This window comes from Equus asinus, chromosome 26, assembly GCF_041296235.1.
Source record: "Equus asinus isolate D_3611 breed Donkey chromosome 26, EquAss-T2T_v2, whole genome shotgun sequence".
Lineage (NCBI taxonomy): Eukaryota > Metazoa > Chordata > Mammalia > Perissodactyla > Equidae > Equus > Equus asinus.
The window spans coordinates 20,662,481-20,678,146 of NC_091815.1; the positions used below are offsets into that span (position 1 = coordinate 20,662,481).

The 15,666-nt window shown below is 60.1% G+C and overlaps 2 protein-coding genes across 3 annotated transcripts; both read left to right on the plus strand.

Annotated features, from left to right (window-relative positions):
* Positions 1–398: 398 nt before the first annotated feature.
* On the plus strand, positions 399–10,149 carry USF2 (upstream transcription factor 2, c-fos interacting). Of its 2 annotated transcripts, XM_044759459.2 has the most exons (10): positions 399–926; positions 1,192–1,238; positions 1,339–1,457; positions 1,588–1,788; positions 2,225–2,375; positions 2,485–2,572; positions 2,872–2,930; positions 9,037–9,131; positions 9,294–9,422; positions 9,511–10,149. In XM_044759459.2, the coding sequence occupies exons 1-10, from the start codon at positions 865–867 to the stop codon at positions 9,598–9,600; spliced, it is 1,041 nt and encodes a 346-aa protein (XP_044615394.1). In that variant the 5' UTR covers positions 399–864; the 3' UTR covers positions 9,601–10,149. The 2 variants fall into 2 exon arrangements, with proteins under 2 accessions (XP_044615394.1, XP_044615396.1); XM_044759461.2 differs by lacking the exon at positions 1,588–1,788 and having other exon boundaries at positions 822–926.
* A 2,025-nt stretch (positions 10,150–12,174) lies between these two features.
* Positions 12,175–13,913, plus strand: HAMP (hepcidin antimicrobial peptide). Its single transcript, XM_014838228.3, has 3 exons — positions 12,175–12,507; positions 13,516–13,584; positions 13,693–13,913. Exons 1-3 carry the CDS (start codon positions 12,421–12,423, stop codon positions 13,795–13,797), a joined length of 261 nt encoding a protein of 86 aa, XP_014693714.2. The 5' UTR covers positions 12,175–12,420; the 3' UTR covers positions 13,798–13,913.
* The last annotated feature ends 1,753 nt before the right edge of the window (positions 13,914–15,666 follow it).

The window sequence follows — 15,666 nt, forward strand, 5'->3', positions numbered from 1 at the left end:
CGGCCGCCGGGGGCGCGCGTGCGCGCTCTCCTCCCTTCCACCCCGTTCACCCCTCCCCCCCGACCTACTTTCCAGTCTCCAAACCCGGCGGCCGGCCTCGTCCCCGGCGACCAGGGCCCGTCCTCCGGGGCCCCGGCGTGCCGTCCGGGCCGTCCGCCTGGGCCGCCCGCGAGTGGGCGCCGGGCAGCCGCGGAGACGGCGGCGGCGACCTCGCGCCCCGCCGCGCCCCGGGCCGCGCGCGCCCGCTCGCCAGCGGAGACAGCGCGCGCGCTCCCCGGGGGCTGCCCTCCCCCCGCGCGCGTCGGGCCCGGGCTCGCGCCGCCGCCGCCGCGCGCGCGCAGCTCAAGTAAAGGAGGAAAAAAAGGGGGGAAAAAATAGAAAGCGGCGGCGGCTGCAGCAGCGATCCGCCGCCGGACGGGGCCAGCCGGGCGGCGGGCGCGCGGGCCGGTGACCCAGGGCGAGGCGGCGGCCGTCCAGGCCGGGCCGGGTTACCAAAAAGTCGCGGCGGCGGCGGCGGCGGCGCAGGGAAGGAGGCCCGAGGGCCGCGTGCAGCGGGCGGGGGGCGGCCGCGCTGCGGCCCGGAGCCCGGAGCCGCCGGGAGCCGGCGGGCGGGCGGGCGGAGGCGGCGGCGGCGGCTGCAGGAGCGGCGGCGGCGGCAGCGGCGGCGGCATCTCCTCCTCACATGACCCCACTGTTTGTCCCCGTGATCAGCGCGAGCGGCTCCCGTGTCTCCTCCGTCCCCTCCTGCCGCGCGGCGTGAGCGCCGGGCTCGGGGCCCCCCCGGCCGCCCGCCCCCTCCCCTCCCCTCCCTCCCTCCCCTCCCCTCCCCCCCGGGCCCCGCGCCCCCCCCGCCCCCACCCCCCCATGGACATGCTGGACCCGGGTCTGGATCCCGCTGCCTCGGCCACCCCTGCTGCCGCCGCCAGGTAAGGGCGCCGGCCCGCCGCGCCCCCGCGCGCCCTGGCCCCGGCCCTTCGGCCTGGCGGCCGGGCCGCCATGATCCCGAGCGGCCGCCGGGCCCGGCTCAAAATGGAGGCCGAGAGGGAGGGGGGCCCGGCGCGTGGCGCCCCCGGCCCCGGGTCCCGGGGTGCCGCAGCCCAGGCCGGGCCGGGCGGACGGGGGCCGTGCACCGGGGCGGAGGGGCGGGGGCGCGGGGCCGCTGACCCCCTCCTCTCCGCGTCCTCCCGGCAGTCACGACAAGGGACCCGAGGCAGAGGAGGGCGTCGAGCTGCAGGAAGGTGAGTGCTCGCGGGTCCGCCGCGCCCCGGCCTGCGCCCGGGGGCCGGGGGCGCCCCGCCCGCGCCCCCGCTGACCATGCCCCTACCCCGCCGGCTGCAGGCGGGGACGGCCCGGGGGCGGAGGAGCAGACGGCGGTGGCCATCGCCAGCGTCCAGCAGGCGGCGTTCGGCGACCACAACATCCAGTACCAGTTCCGCACAGAGAATAATGGAGGACAGGTGAGGCCGCGGGCCGGAGCCGGCGGCGAGCGCGGGGCCGAGCGAGGGGCTGCGGGCGGGCTGGGAGGGGCGCGGACCCGGCCCCTGCCTGGGCCCCAGCGCGGTCTCGCTGCTCTGCCGCCCCCTGCAGGTGACATACCGCGTAGTCCAGGTGACTGATGGTCAGCTGGACGGCCAGGGCGACACAGCAGGCGCCGTCAGTGTGGTGTCTACGGCTGCTTTCGCGGGGGGGCAGCAGGCTGTGACCCAGGTGGGTGTGGATGGGGCAGCCCAGCGCCCTGGCCCCGCTGCTGCCTCTGTGCCCCCAGGTCCCGCAGCGCCCTTCCCACTGGTAGGTGCCCAGCAACTCCTGGGGGGATGGAGAGGGGTCACTGACTTTGCTCTTGGGGATCCCCAGGCGATGGGTCAGGCGATGGGTCAGGCGGGACGCAGATGCTGCCTTCAGGCCCTCAGGCCGTGTGGGTCAGATCCCTGCTTTGCGCGGTGAAACTTGGGGCAAGATTTTTGGAATGTCATTTTTGTTTCTGTAAAGTGGGGATGATGGTAACAAGAAATCTCTTAAACGTAGAAGTGGATCAGGTCGCTAAGTGGTTGCTGAGTATCTTCCCAGTTCCAGGGCTATGTGAGACACAGGGCAGAGTGGCACATACAGAAGGGGTCGCCACCCGCCGTAGAGAATGCAATAGATGTCATCCAGGGCAGCAATGGGTGGATGGGTTGGGGTGCAGAGATGGCTGAGGATGGCCTCTGTGTCCTCCTCCTGCCAGGCTGTGATCCAGAATCCTTTCAGCAATGGCGGCAGCCCCGCCGCTGAGGCTGTCAGTGGGGAGGCACGATTTGCCTATTTCCCTGCGTCCAGTGTGGGGGATACCACGGCTGTGTCGGTACAGACCACAGACCAGAGCTTGCAGGCCGGAGGTAACAGGAGGGGGAGGCAGGGGACACAACAGGCCTCGCAGGCGGGGAAGCCCACAGCCAGTTCCAACTGCGCCCCTAGTTTCGGCACTGACCCCTGCTCTGCCTGTAGGCCAGTTCTACGTCATGATGACGCCCCAGGATGTGCTTCAGACAGGAACGCAGAGGACGATCGCACCCCGGACACACCCCTACTCCCCGTACGTGCAGGAGACCTGCTCTCAGGATCAGGGGACACTGGGAGGGCCTGCACAGAGGACGTGCAGGGGCTCCAGGAAGGGGAGGTTTTCTGGAAGCAGAGCCAAGCAGTTGAGCACACAGCAGGCAGTCGGTGTATTTTTTCATCTGTTTCTGCTTGTCTGGTGTTAATAGTATCTTCATTTCTGTTCTTCTGCATATGGATTTATCTGACAAAGATAATTTTCAGGTCTGATTCCTTAGGAAACGTTTGGGCAGACGAGACCCAAGATAACACGTGCTCATTTTTTCCCACTTCCAGGAAAATTGATGGAACCAGAACACCACGGGATGAAAGAAGGAGAGCTCAGCACAACGAGGGTAAGGTCAAGGCAGAGCTCCTGGGTCCACAGGCACAGCCAGGCCCGGGGCTCGGAGTCACAGATCACCAAGCGTGCTGCAGGCCATGAGAGGTGTTTGTTGAATGCTAGAAAAGTAGAAACGGGTCAGGGGAAGTTCATTATCAGGAACACATGGGCAGGAGGTGTGATCCGGGGTGTGTCTTGTCATCCTGGCTGGTGATTTTGAGTTAGTGGCCGCCATCTAAATGGCGAATTTCATATTCACTGGGTTTTCTCTACTTCTTGAAGAATTGGGTTGATCTGGCTCACGTGGACCCGCGTTTCCGTGTGGCAGCTGTTGTGCTCGATTCCCTCCTTCTCTGGCCGCCTGGCTTGCAGAAGTTGCTCTGGTCTGATAGGGAGCCCCTATGGGGCTGAACTGCAGGTGGCTGTGCCCTGGCTGATGCTGGAGTATCCTGCCCTTCCCAGAAACACCGCCTCCCAGCCTAAAGTGCTCTTGGCTCTCCATGCTGTTCCCTAGTGCCATCGCCCACCCCACCCCCACCCCCCCAACCCCTGCCCCCAGTCAGTAGCCACTGCAGTGGGCATAGCAGCTCGCGAGTCTGGAGGAACACTTACACACCTTTGCAGGAGATATTTCCTGAAGGTGGACTCCGGGCTGGGCAGCTTGTGTCCTGTGCCAGGTGTGGGGCCTGGTCCCGTGTGTCAAGGAGGCTGGTGTCTGGCTCGGCCCTGACCGGGGGATCAGATGACACTTCCCCAGGGAGGTGGCCTTTGGGAGTGCCTGTCGGGCAGAATGGAGCACAGGCTGCAGAGTGGAGTGGAGTGGAGTTACTTCAGGGAGCTGGTGTGGTGGTGGCAGAAGTTCCACGTGCAGTGCTTTGGAGGGGAGCCAGGAGGCCAAGGAAGGCCTGGAGTGTCAGCTGAGGCCCCAGCGTCCTGAGGTGTTTGGTGGGGCGGGCCTGTGCAGCCTCCCGTGACCTAGCATCTCCCTGAGCTCAGGCGTTCGTTCAGCACGTTCCTGCTGGCCCAGCCCCTGGGCCAGGCCCTCAGGTGCAGCGAGGTCTTGGTGCTCAGTGTTCGTTCTGGCGGCAGAGACAGAAACACACAAAGCTATATTGGTGACGTCAGGTGGTGTAAGTCACAGGGAGGAAGCAGCTCAGGCCGTGTAGGAGAAGGAGACGCATGGCGGCAGGATGCTCCATGGGCTGAGGCCCGAATGGGCCAGCCCAGTGTCTGGGGCAGAGTCCCAGACAGAGGGACAAGCAAGGCCCACAGCAGGCCTTGAAGCAGAGCAGAATTCAGGAAAGGGCAGAGGAAGTTGGCGGAGTTGCGGGAGGGCTGGCCAGTGCTGGATCACACGGGGCCTCGCAGGAGGCCCTTCCAGCGTCCCTGCTCCTGGGTTTTTAGGCCATTTTGTGGGGCAGCCAGCAGAGGGGCTTGTGTGCAGAGGCTGGATGGTAAGGCTGGGACACCAGAGGCTGGGAAGGTCGGAGGTGACCGTGGATGTTGGGCCAGAGATAGGACTCGGAGTGGGAGGGCTGCGGGAGAAGAGCCCAAGGCTGCAAATTGGGGTATTGTGATGAGGTCAGGGGGGTTTGAAGGGCGGGGTGTGTCCGAGCCTCGTGGGTTTGTGGGGCTGTGGTCGGCTTCCCGGGCAGGAGGACCTGAGGCTGGCTCTGTCTCTGCACCTGTTTGGTCCTTTGGATCGGTGTTGGCCTGACAACCGCTGAGGCTCATGGCGAGGCTTCAGTGAGTTGAGGTGTCTGAGCCGCCAGCAGTGTGGCGGGCCAGCCACTGTGACTGCAGTAAACCACACGGGGGTCCCGCCCAGCCTCCCACCTCTCTCTCTGCCTCTCACTGGACTCATCCACCCAAGACAGTCTTGATCTTCGCATCCTGCCGAGAGCAGTCTTCCTCGTGACCTTGCCCCCACCCCCCCCCCCCAACCTGCAGTGTGTGACCCACCCTCTGCCCAGCCCTCCTGTTCCCTGGGCAGTCTGGCTCACTTCTCTGCCGAAAAGTCTCCGTTTAAGGTCACCCGTGATGACCTCATTGCCAAATCCGCTGGCTTCTTTCCCTGTGTGTGCTCCAAGCATCTGACCCTGCCTGTTCCTCCTTTCGGGAATGTTCCTTCTGCCCTCCCCACTCTGATTCTGCTTCCCGGCCTGCTCCTCGGGGCCCCGGGGAGCTTGTTAACGCTCAGGGTCTCCGGGGCCATCCTCAGAGGTTCTGAGTGGGCAGGTCAGGGAGGCCCAGGTGTCTGTAGTTCAGCAGGTGCCCCAAGTTCTTCACAGTGGGCAGAGCTGGGGAGCCGCTTCGCCTGTTGGTGTTTCGTAGGGTCTGGTCCCCTGTTCCGTCGGCCTCAGGAGAGTGAAACGTAAGGCCCAGGGGTGGTCAGTATCCCCAAACCCTGTCCGCAGCTGTAGTGTTCGTCATCCTCTGGGTCTGTTGGCTTTCTCCAGAAGAAAGCCTGTGACTCTGAGAAGGTGGGCACTGTCACACGCTGTCTGCCCGGGCTTCTCCCGCACCCTGAGTGCCACCAGCGTGCAAATCTGCGCTTCTGTTCCGTGCTCCTCTCTTGAACATCAGGCCCGTATTTTGAACTGCCCATTCTGAATCTCTATTTCTGGGTGTCCTTGAGACATCTGAAACTCAGCCTGTCCAAGCAGGAGCTGCTGTCCCCCGCCGCCAAGGTTTCCGTGCAGCATTTCTCTTTTCAGAGCAGCGGAGGCGCCCCTGCCACAGTTACCCAAGCCGGAGACGAAGGCCAGGGCGCCGTCGACTGCCATCTTCTCCTTCCGTCACACCCGCAAGCCCTGAGACTCTGTGCCCAAGTGGACTTGTCAGCTTCTTGTTCCTCCTTTTCCCCCTTTCCCACACTTTCTTGGTACCACAGGAGCCCATCTCTGGGTCACAAACTCGGGGGCCTGAGGGAGTGAGAACACTTGGTTGTCAGAAGGGACACACGGGGCCCCACGGTGAAGGGGGCCCACGAGTCCCGCTGGAGGGCGGCCTTGCAGCGCCAGCTCTGTGCTGCCAGGTCAGAAGTGGGGCCGCTGTTGCCAGAACCTCGAGAAACTGGAAATCCAGATCTTCATGTGAAATCTGATTTTTCAGTGCCGGATGGAATTGCTTTTCCTGTTTCATTAGTTTGCACTCTTAATGTTACTTTCATACCTTCTACTTTGGGTTTAATTTTCTGGGTTTTTTTCCCTAGTTTTTTAAGATGATTTTGAACCTTTCTTTTTTCCTAACACAAGCCTTTCTAGTCACAAACTTCGCGCTGAGGCTGCATTACCTATGTCCCGTTTGGATGGGTTTTCCCAATTGTCCTTGTGATTTCTTCTTTGGCTCATGGGTTATTTAAAAGTGTGTTGCGTAACTTCCAAACATTTGTGGGTTTTCTGGATATCCTTTTGTTATTGACTTTTAATTTAGTTCTGTTGTGATCAGAAGCATACTCTCTATAGTTTCAGTTCCTTGAAATTTACTGAATTTAATTTAGTTTACGGGCCCAAATACCGTCTGTCTCGGTGTCAGTTTCCGTGGGCCCTGGAACAGCACACGTGTCTGCTGCCGCTGCGTGTGCCGTGTCCCTCCGCGTCAGCGAGGTCGATTTGGCTGACGGCATTCTGGTTTGTCTCCTGATTTTTTGTCTCCTTGTTGTATCAGCTACTGAGAGAGGAGTGTTGATGTCTCCAACCGCATTTGTGGCTTTGTCCATTTCTCCCTTCGGTCCTGGCAGATTTGGCTTCTAAATTGTGTTTTGATGTCACGTGGGTGTAACTGAAGCACTTCTGTGAAATGGACGTGGCCTTGGTCCTAGCTGGTCGTCTATTTCAAATGTACCGACGTGGTCTTCCCAGCCCTGGGCCTGAACCTCGCAGCTGCTCAGTGAAAGGCCCAGGCTCAGGGCCGGCACCCTGGGGGCAGAGACGAGGTCTAGACTCGCTGGCAGGGCAGTCAGGGCCTTCACAGCCTCTTCTTCCATGGCGCTCCTCTCTCCCCCTAGAATTTCTGGGGTCTTGCCACCTGTCTGCCCAGTGCCCCTCCCCTCGGACACCAGCCCCATGTTTCCTTCGTAAGTCTTTCTCTGAAGATAGACCCAGCCCGCTTTCATACAGAGGTCAGCACTCCGCCCTGGCCTTCCCCAGGCGCCTGGCACCATCATCAGGGGGCATATATCCTTTAGTGTCAGTGTGCCCTGTTCATGTGCCTGTCACAGTGGTGCCAGCAGGACTGACGAGCCCACCGTGGACTCTGGCCTTGTGGGGTGCCCAGCACACAGTAGGGCAGGCAGTACGTTTTTACAAAGTAAATGTAAACTGAAGCTGCACCACACACCCGCCCCTGTCCCCTGGTGGTTGGGAATGAGGAGTATGCATGAGTTGCAGCTGCGATGGAGCCCAGGCAGTGTAGGGCTGCCGAGCGGGGAGAAGGACACCAGGGAGCCCCGTGCTGTCAGCTTCCTCAGGTCAATCCTTGGGGGTGGAGCATGCGGCCGAGGGACACAGTGGGCCATGCCGCCAGGCCTGCGCTGGACTCTTAGCTCTGCTGCTGCTTGTGGCCACAGAGTTTCCAAAGATCATAAGACGTGGCTGTCCTCACTGGGAGGGTTCAGCTCACCCCGACAGCGATGGGGCCCAGGTTTGGCAAGAGAGGAGAGCGAGGACCAGGGAGGAGGAGAGTGCGCGTAGGAGGGTGTTGTTACCCAGGGCCCAGTGGGGGCCCTTGGAGGTGGAGAAGGGGTGGTCAGCAATGAATAGACAAAACCAGGTGCCGAGAGAAGGCAGTGGCACGTGCCTGGTGGTGGCCAGCTGCATTCCTTAAAGGAACAGCGGGGTCCAGGGGTATGCTGGCCTCACAGGACCGAGGGGTAGGGCGTGCTTCTGGCCCACTCTCCTTTCTCACTCTCACTTGGAGCCTTCCCCCAGTCTCCCAGCAGTGCCGCCCAACCCTGGGAAAAGACTGCTTTGCCCTCCTTTCCAAATCCCACCACACGCCCAGGCCCCTGTCTTCCACTGACACCGCCTGCATTTGTCTGCGCACTGTCCTGGAAGGGGGATGAGGGTGTGGGGTGAGAGCTGGGGGTGACTGGGCTTTCCTGGGCGTTCCCACCAGTGCCTGGGACTCTGCCTGGCTGGGCAGGGAGGGCTGGGACGGTTTCGCTTCAGGGGGCCCCCAGCCAGGGTCTCAGCTCTGGTGCCCGCAGACCCCAGGCAGCTGTCATGAGGTCGTGATGTGAGCCAGATGAGGCGCCAGAGAGAAGACACATGCCCTGTCTGAAGGGGGCAGTGGCCACTCAGCTCAGCTGACAGTGAGATTATGGCGTTTTAGGAAATGAAATCACAAATCTGGATTTTTCAAGTAAAATCTTCCATTAGTTTGCCATGCTGGCATTCTAGGTGGGGTTCATGCTGTTCCTGCGTGCCCCAGTACCCGGGTGGGCCAGGCCCCTGAGAGCCACGTGCGCCAGCCGGGGGAGCTGGGACTGGCTGCTGGGCCTGGAGAAGGGTTTGCAGGGGTGAGCCACTGTCACACTGATCTTAAAGATGAAGAGGAGAGCAGAATCCAGGGCCAGGGCTCTGGGGAGACACGAGGACTGTGGAGAGTCACATGCAGGGCCTGTGGGGACCAGGGAGGGGCACCCGGGGCCTGTGTAGAGGGGCCTCTGGCCTGTCCCTGCTTCCCAGGAACTCATGTCCACTGAAGCTACAACTCCAGTTTTCAAAAGATGCCAATTATTATGTGAAATTGTGTGACTTTTAAGTTTTATTTATTTATTTAAAGTTTTATTATTGTTTTATTTATTTATTTTTAATCTCAGATTTTTAAAAATATGCTGGGTGGATAAACAAAATGAACCCAGTCCCCAGATTCTGCTCTTGGGGTGTGTGGCCCTCGAGGGTGAGGATTTCTTTGTTCCTCTTGAGAAGCGGTGCGAAGCAGGCATGGAGGCAGCTGCCTGTGCTTGGTCTGCGCTTGCCGGCACTGTGACCTGGGCAAGGCCCGTGCTGTGCCTCAGCGACCGTGGGTCTCACCTTCTCCCTCGGGATGTACATGGCCCGGGTGCCCAGGAAGGGATGTGAACCCAGCCGTCTTTATCCCTGTTGTTCCTACAGTGGAGCGGAGGCGGAGGGACAAGATCAACAACTGGATCGTCCAGCTTTCAAAAATCATTCCAGATTGTAACGCAGACAATAGCAAGACGGGAGCGGTGAGTGCCCCTGGCCCCCCTGGCCCTCAGTGCTGCCCAGGGCCCAGTCCCCCAGCCCCGTCCAGAAAGGCTGCCTGACGGCTGGGTGCAGGCAGTGTCTTGGGCTGAGCCAGCGGGCAGGGGCCAGCGGGCAGTGCTGGCTCATGCTCTGCCCACCCCCAGAGCAAAGGAGGGATCCTGTCGAAGGCCTGCGACTACATCCGCGAGCTGCGCCAGACCAACCAGCGCATGCAGGAGACCTTCAAGGAGGCCGAGCGGCTGCAGATGGACAATGAGCTCCTGAGGCAGCAGGTGGGTGCCAGGACCAGGAGCTGGGGGACCCAGGAGCCCCCAGGGGCGGCGAGCCAGCCCCTGCTCCTTGTCCCTGTCGTGCCTGCAGATCGAGGAGCTGAAGAATGAAAACGCCGTGCTCCGCGCCCAGCTGCAGCAGCACAACCTGGAGATGGTGGGCGACAGCACGCGGCAGTGACGCCCGCCCGCCGTGCTGCCGGCCCCGGCTGTCCCCTTCCCCAGCCCTTAGCACAGAGAGGGACACATGCCCCTCCCCCAGCTGCGTTTTTTTATAGTAGATTTTTAACAAAAACGGGGAGAAATCATGCATTTCTGTGGATAAGCGCGCACCGCTCTCCTCGACGTGGAAATGAGATCCTCCCTGCCCCGTCTGTCTCCTCCCCTCTTCTGGCCCCACCAAGCCCGAGCCCCGTACTTCTAGCGGCTCCCCTGAAGGCGAGGGAGGAGGCGAGCCCTGCCGCATCCCGCTGCCTCCCCGATCTCTGGAGCTACTGAGACAGGGTGCTTACGGGAAGGGAGGGAGCCTGTGGGGGGCCATCCCTGGGGCCTAGGCCTAAGCAGGGGGGCCACGTCCCACCCCACCTCTTGTTTCTGGATCCCTGCTCCCCTTTGGGTGTGTGTGTGTGTGTTTTAATTTTCTTTATGGAAAAATGGACAAAAAAAATAGAGAGAGAGAGAGAGAGGTATTTAACTGCAATAAACTGGCCCCATGTGGCCCCGCCTTGTCCTTCTGTGTATCTGTTGATCTCAGGTGTTGGGAGGGGGCCCGGGGTCTGGGCAGGGCCCCAGCTGTGGTGTCCGTGGCTGTGTCCCAGCCCTGCGGCCCTGCATCACTGGTGTCCAGTCTGGTTGGATGGGTGGAGGAGTAAAGGAGGGAATATCCTCTTGGAGGCCCCAGGTGTGCATATTGGTGTGGGGGGAGGGGAGCCGGGGTCAGGGACATGTCCCATGTTTTTGGAGGAGAGGCTGGGGTCTCCCATGTCACCAGTTCTTCAAAACAGAACTGGCTCCTGGCCGTATGCTTTGGGGTTGCAGCCCTCCCCTCTACAGCAGCCAATGGTGGGCCTGGCCTTGAGCCCCCCACCCCCAGGAAGGGCAGATGGCCAGGCGGCCAGGCTTGGCCCGTCAGCCTGTCGCCTTGCACCGCAGCTCTGGCGCCTGTGCTGTGACCCCTGCCCCTGGCTGATGATGAAACCTGGCCTGAGCCGAGATGCAGTGGTGCCTGGCAGTGCTGGGGGATGCTGTGGCGTCTCCTGGGCCCAGCGTGCAGCACTTCCTGCAGGTCACCTCCTCCCGCAGCCCTGTGCAGCTCCCTCCGCTCCCAGGGTCCAGGCCTGCTGGGCCGGCCACCCTGCGGAGCTCTCCACCTTGCCCCACCCCAGATGCCCCCAGCTGGGCTCTTCTCTCTGAGAGCCCTGTCTCCTTTTCCCGGCCCTTCCTCTGTAGCCATCTCTGAATGAGGGAGTGTGTGGCAGGTGGAGCTGCGTTGGACGAAATGGGGAGGCAGGTGCCAGGGGACACCCCGCCTTGTGGTTTTGAGTGGGTCCTGGCAGCGGTTCCAGGCCGGGAAGAAGTGTCCATTCCTCAGCAGCGTCATCCCCAGGCTCCAGTGATGGGTTGACACTGGATGGCCCTAGAGTGAGTCAGGGCAGCAAAATGGCCAGAGGCCCCTCTCTGGAGTCAAGGTGGGCGCTTCCTCTGGGCTGTGTGCACCCTAAGATGCTTCGGGAAGTGGACAGGAATGAGGCTGCCACAGTCAGGCAGCTGGGGTTCATCTCCTCATCGAGTGGTGTCCTGGGAAACCTGCTCTCCAAGAAAAAGAGCCCTGGTTTGTGGTGTTGGCCCATGTCTGTGGCGTGAATACTCCCACCACTGCTGGTTCCAAGGTACCAACACAAGGCTGCTGGATGTGGAGTTGGGGTGAGCTGTGCACGGTGAGCTCCGCTGAGCCAAGAAGAGCCAGCTCCAGCACACCCCACTGTGCCCTCCCGTGTCTTGGGGAGGCGGGAAGCCTGGTGACGAGAGCACAGGCCGCAGAGTCGGGCTGCCAAGGCTGGAATCCCAGCTCTGCCTCTGGCTGAGCGAGCTTGGGCAGTGCCCCGATCTCTGCCTTTGGTCCCCCTGTAAAGTGAAGAAAATGAGTCTCCGGGGTGGGCGGGGTGGGTTCCGAAGAGGGACAGGGTCTGGGAAGCCAGGCCTCGGGTCGGTGGCTGAGAAGGCAGTGATGGACCCCGGACCCAGAGCAGATCCCTGCAGGCCACAGCCGCTCTGACGAGGGGCGGCCCAGGCTGAATTAGTGCAAAGTGAGTCACAACATCTGCTGGCAGCCAAGACGCAGCTGTCAGATGTCAGCAGGACTACTCCTGCCATCTTGTACGGTCCAGAGTTCACAGGAGCATTTTCCAGGTACAGGGCCACATCTGATACTCAGGTTCTGGTCCTTAGAAAACATCCCACATGTGCCAACACCAACTCCTGCGTCTGGCTGCTGGTGTCCCCACCAGAACCTACGCACGTGCGACAAGAACCTGAAGCAGTGGGAATTGTGCCAGGCACCCCTGAGGGCCCAGTGAGTGACAGCCACCCTCCACATGAATGGGGACGTCAGGGACAGGTGGGGAATTGCTCCTGCTCATGGACCTGTTCAGCTTCTGCAGCCAAAGGGGGAGTCTTTCTGGGAACAACAGGGTGATGTCAGGTTGGGGAAAGTTTCTCAGGTGGCTGGCAGAGGCATGTGTCTGCAGCCCCGTCTGCCCCACCCCCTGGACACACCTCTGCTGGCTGAGGGTGACACAACCCTGTTCCCTGTCTCTCTGTTCCCGCTTATCTCTCCCGTCTTTTCGGCGCCACCACCTTCTTGGAAATGAGTTAGGGCAAAGGGGAGGGGGCTTACTACCCCCACCTCCCCCAGTAGGCAGCATAAAAGCAACAGAAACCGCGCCCCAGACACCAGCGCAAGTCCTGGACGCCAAAGCAGGACAGCCGGACGGACGACACTATGGCTCTGAACACAAACATCCGGGCTGCCTGCCTCCTGCTCCTTCTCCTGGCCAGCCTGACCAGTGGCTCGGTTCTTCCACACCAGGTGAGAGCCCGTGGGGTCTGGCACAGCAGGATGGCCAGGACTGGAGAGCCAGGCCCCGGGAGGGGACTGCTGATGGCAGCCGGGGAGCCCTCCGCACTGCACAGAGCTCAGCGCAGGGAAAGCGGGACCGGGTGGCTGCTTAAAGTACAGAGGTGGGGTCCCGAGGGGCAGAGACTGGGGGCCCCACTCTAACGCCACAGCTATTTATGGAGTACCTCCTCTGAAGTCCTAGTCCAGACGGTGGGGATCAAGCTGTGAACAAGGTAGATGAGAGAAGAATTTTGCTCTCATGGAGCTTACATCCTGGTCAGGGAATTAGTCAATGAACAATTAAAGCATAAATAAGATAACTGTGTTGAGTAAATGCCATTCAGGAATAACATAAAAGATGGTGGTGGAGCGCCCACGGTGGGGGGCAGCTTTAGCTGGGATCAGGGCTGGTGGTCACGCAGGAGAGTCCTGTTAGAGAATGCTCTGTGCCCTATGACCTGGAGGAGAAGAGAAGAGGACAAGCGAAGCCCGAGGCGACGGTGAGCAGGGCATTATCGAGGACCAGGGTTTAGTGGGTGAAGCCGATGAACTTGGAGATGAGAGGGAGAGGGGTCACACCACGTCCCATGGGCAGCTGAGCAAAAACTGGTTTTCCTCCACAGCTGGGGAGCCCTGCAGGGTTTTCAAATGGAGAAAGCCACGATGGGGCTGACGAGGCGTAGGGAACGGATTCTAAGGGGCGAGACGCAGGGGGACTTGTCACGGACGGGCACTGGCATCCAGGCCAGGGAGGGTGATGTCCTGAGAAGGAGGGGCAGCTGTGGAGAGAGAAGGAGCCAGATCTAGGGCCATTGTAGGAAGAACTGCCCATGGGAAGGTGAGAAAGGCCAGGAAGCCAGCCCCTCCTAGGACTCCCCCCGAGCCACGGGCGCCAGACGCTCGGGGAGGAGCTGGGGTGAGGGCAAGTCTGAGGGCTCTGCCGGGCCCCTGCCATCCGCATATTCTTCTGCTTTCCAGACAAGGCAGCTCGCAGACCTCCAGACCCAGGACACAGCTGGAATGGCTGGAGCAGTGGCCGGCTTGATGGTGAGAGCACCTGAGCCTTCTGAACCCCCCTGCCCATCCCTGTGCCCAGGCCCGCTCGCTCTCCCTCCTTCCACAGCCCAGCCCGCTCACTCTCCCTTCTTTCCACAGCCTGGGCTCCACCAGCTAAGGAGGCGAGACACCCACTTCCCCATCTGCACCCTCTGCTGCGGCTGCTGTAACAAACAGAAGTGTGGCTGGTGCTGCAAGACCTGAGCCGTCCCGCCCTGCCCCGGGCCTCCCCTCCCTTCCTTATTTATTCCTGCTGCCTTCCAACGCTGGCTCGGTGAATGGTCTTGGAATAAAATGCTCGTTCTCTCTTGTTTTCCAAACCAGAGTGTCTGTTGCCCTTTCTCCCTGCCAAAGGCCTACGTTCTGTTCTGGCCCCTGCCCTCTGAGGGCCAGTCCCCGGTCAGGTGTGCAGGGTTGGTGTGTACAGGGGGCTGCAAGGAAGCCTGGTGAAGGAAATTTGATTTCTATTCATCTTCTTTCCTCACTTCAAAAGACCTATTTCTTTTCTTGGGGCTGGCCCCATGGCCTACTGGTTAAGTTCAGCGTGTTCCACGTCAGCAGCCCAGGTTTGGTTCCCCAGTGCGGACCCACACCACTCATCAGCCATACTGTGGTGGTGACCCACATAGAAAATAGAGGAAGATTGGCATGGATGTTAGCTCAGGGCTAACCTTCCTCGGCAAAACAAAACAAAAAGAAACAAAGAACAAGAAGAAAAGAAAAAAAAAACCCTGGAATTTATGTTGCAACAGCAGGAAATCAAAGTTTAACAAAGTTTCCTCTCCTTGAAGTCTTCTTGAAACAGGAGTAACAAATTCCAATGCCTGGCAAGTGTTCTCCAAGGAAGGTCTGGGGACACCTTCTGGGCTTCCGCAAGTGGAAGCCACTGCAACGTGCCTTGCCTTTTTCTCTTGTGAGCGTGCAGGGGAGACTTCCAGAGACTGTGACACGTGATGACATCATCACTCTGACGGCCAATGGATCGTGTGCTTGCTTATCTTGTGCTTTACCATTTTCCAAGTTTTGCTTTCTGTTACAATAAGTAACAATAGACACAGCCCACTTAAACAAGAGCTTTTTGGAGTCCTCAGTAATTCTGCAGAGTAGAAGGGGTCCTGGGACCAACAAGGCAGAGAACCACTGACCTTCCAGATGGGGCGGTTAGCGGTGGGGTGGTGGGTGTGCTTCACAGCAGCATCCGCAGCTGTATCTTCTCAGCAAGGACACACTTTGCACATGAGACACACAGAATACTGTCCACCTCCACAAGGAATTCGGCGCCTCCCCCTTCTTCTCGAAAGCTATATTCCTCTCAATTTATCCGATTTCCCCCCTTTGGATGAAACAGAGAAACAAGATATAGTCCCCTATCTTATTAGCCTGTAAGAAAACACGAGCATTAGCACGATGATAAAGGGCCTTGGCCATCTGGCCTCCGTGTCATGTGCAGATAGTGAGTGGGGAAGCTGGGGCCCCATCTAGAGGTGGCTGCCAGGCCCAAAGGCAGGCCAAACATGGACGGCTGGAGGTACTTTTCCAGAGAAGGTGCCGATCATTATTTTATGTGAAATTTCCTGATTTTTAAAATATTGGTAAGTGATTAAAGGAATTCGATTCTTTGAATCAACACTCTGTGAGCCAAGCTACACCCACCTGGGATCTGGGCTCATCCCCCACAAACTTCTACCTTCGGCCCCAGAATCCATGGGGGCTCTCCTCTGGGAAAGCTTCTCCTGGAGGAGACTGAAGTGGGGTCGGGGGAGGCAGATGGAGATCTTGGCCCCCTATTGGCGGCGGGATCTCACAGGCATCTTCTCCTGGCTCTGAAACCCCGCCCCTCATCTGTTAGAGGAGAGAAGCATCTCTCAGGACTCAGCTCCTCTGGCCGGGGCTGTTGAGCTGCTCAGTGTGGCGTGAGTGTGACATAGTTTTGGAAACCATCCAATGGCTCATCAGTATAAAGGGTCAGAATTGACAGGGACGGTGGAGGCCTCTCAGACTCCTCGGTAAATACCTGGGAGGCGGGCAACGTGAGATTCCTAATTACATTTCATGACCCGGAGTGCTCTTCTC

Coding starts and splice junctions, on each gene's coding strand:
- USF2 (XM_044759459.2), top strand. CDS start 865: ATGGACATGCTGGACCCGGGTCTGGATCCCGCTGCCTCGGCCACCCCT. Junction 1,239..1,338: donor GGGCGTCGAGCTGCAGGAAG/GTGAGTGCTCGC, acceptor CGCCGGCTGCAG/GCGGGGACGGCCCGGGGGCG. Junction 2,573..2,871: donor CGGACACACCCCTACTCCCC/GTACGTGCAGGA, acceptor TCCCACTTCCAG/GAAAATTGATGGAACCAGAA.
- HAMP (XM_014838228.3), top strand. CDS start 12,421: ATGGCTCTGAACACAAACATCCGGGCTGCCTGCCTCCTGCTCCTTCTC. Junction 12,508..13,515: donor GCTCGGTTCTTCCACACCAG/GTGAGAGCCCGT, acceptor TCTGCTTTCCAG/ACAAGGCAGCTCGCAGACCT. Junction 13,585..13,692: donor GAGCAGTGGCCGGCTTGATG/GTGAGAGCACCT, acceptor TTCTTTCCACAG/CCTGGGCTCCACCAGCTAAG.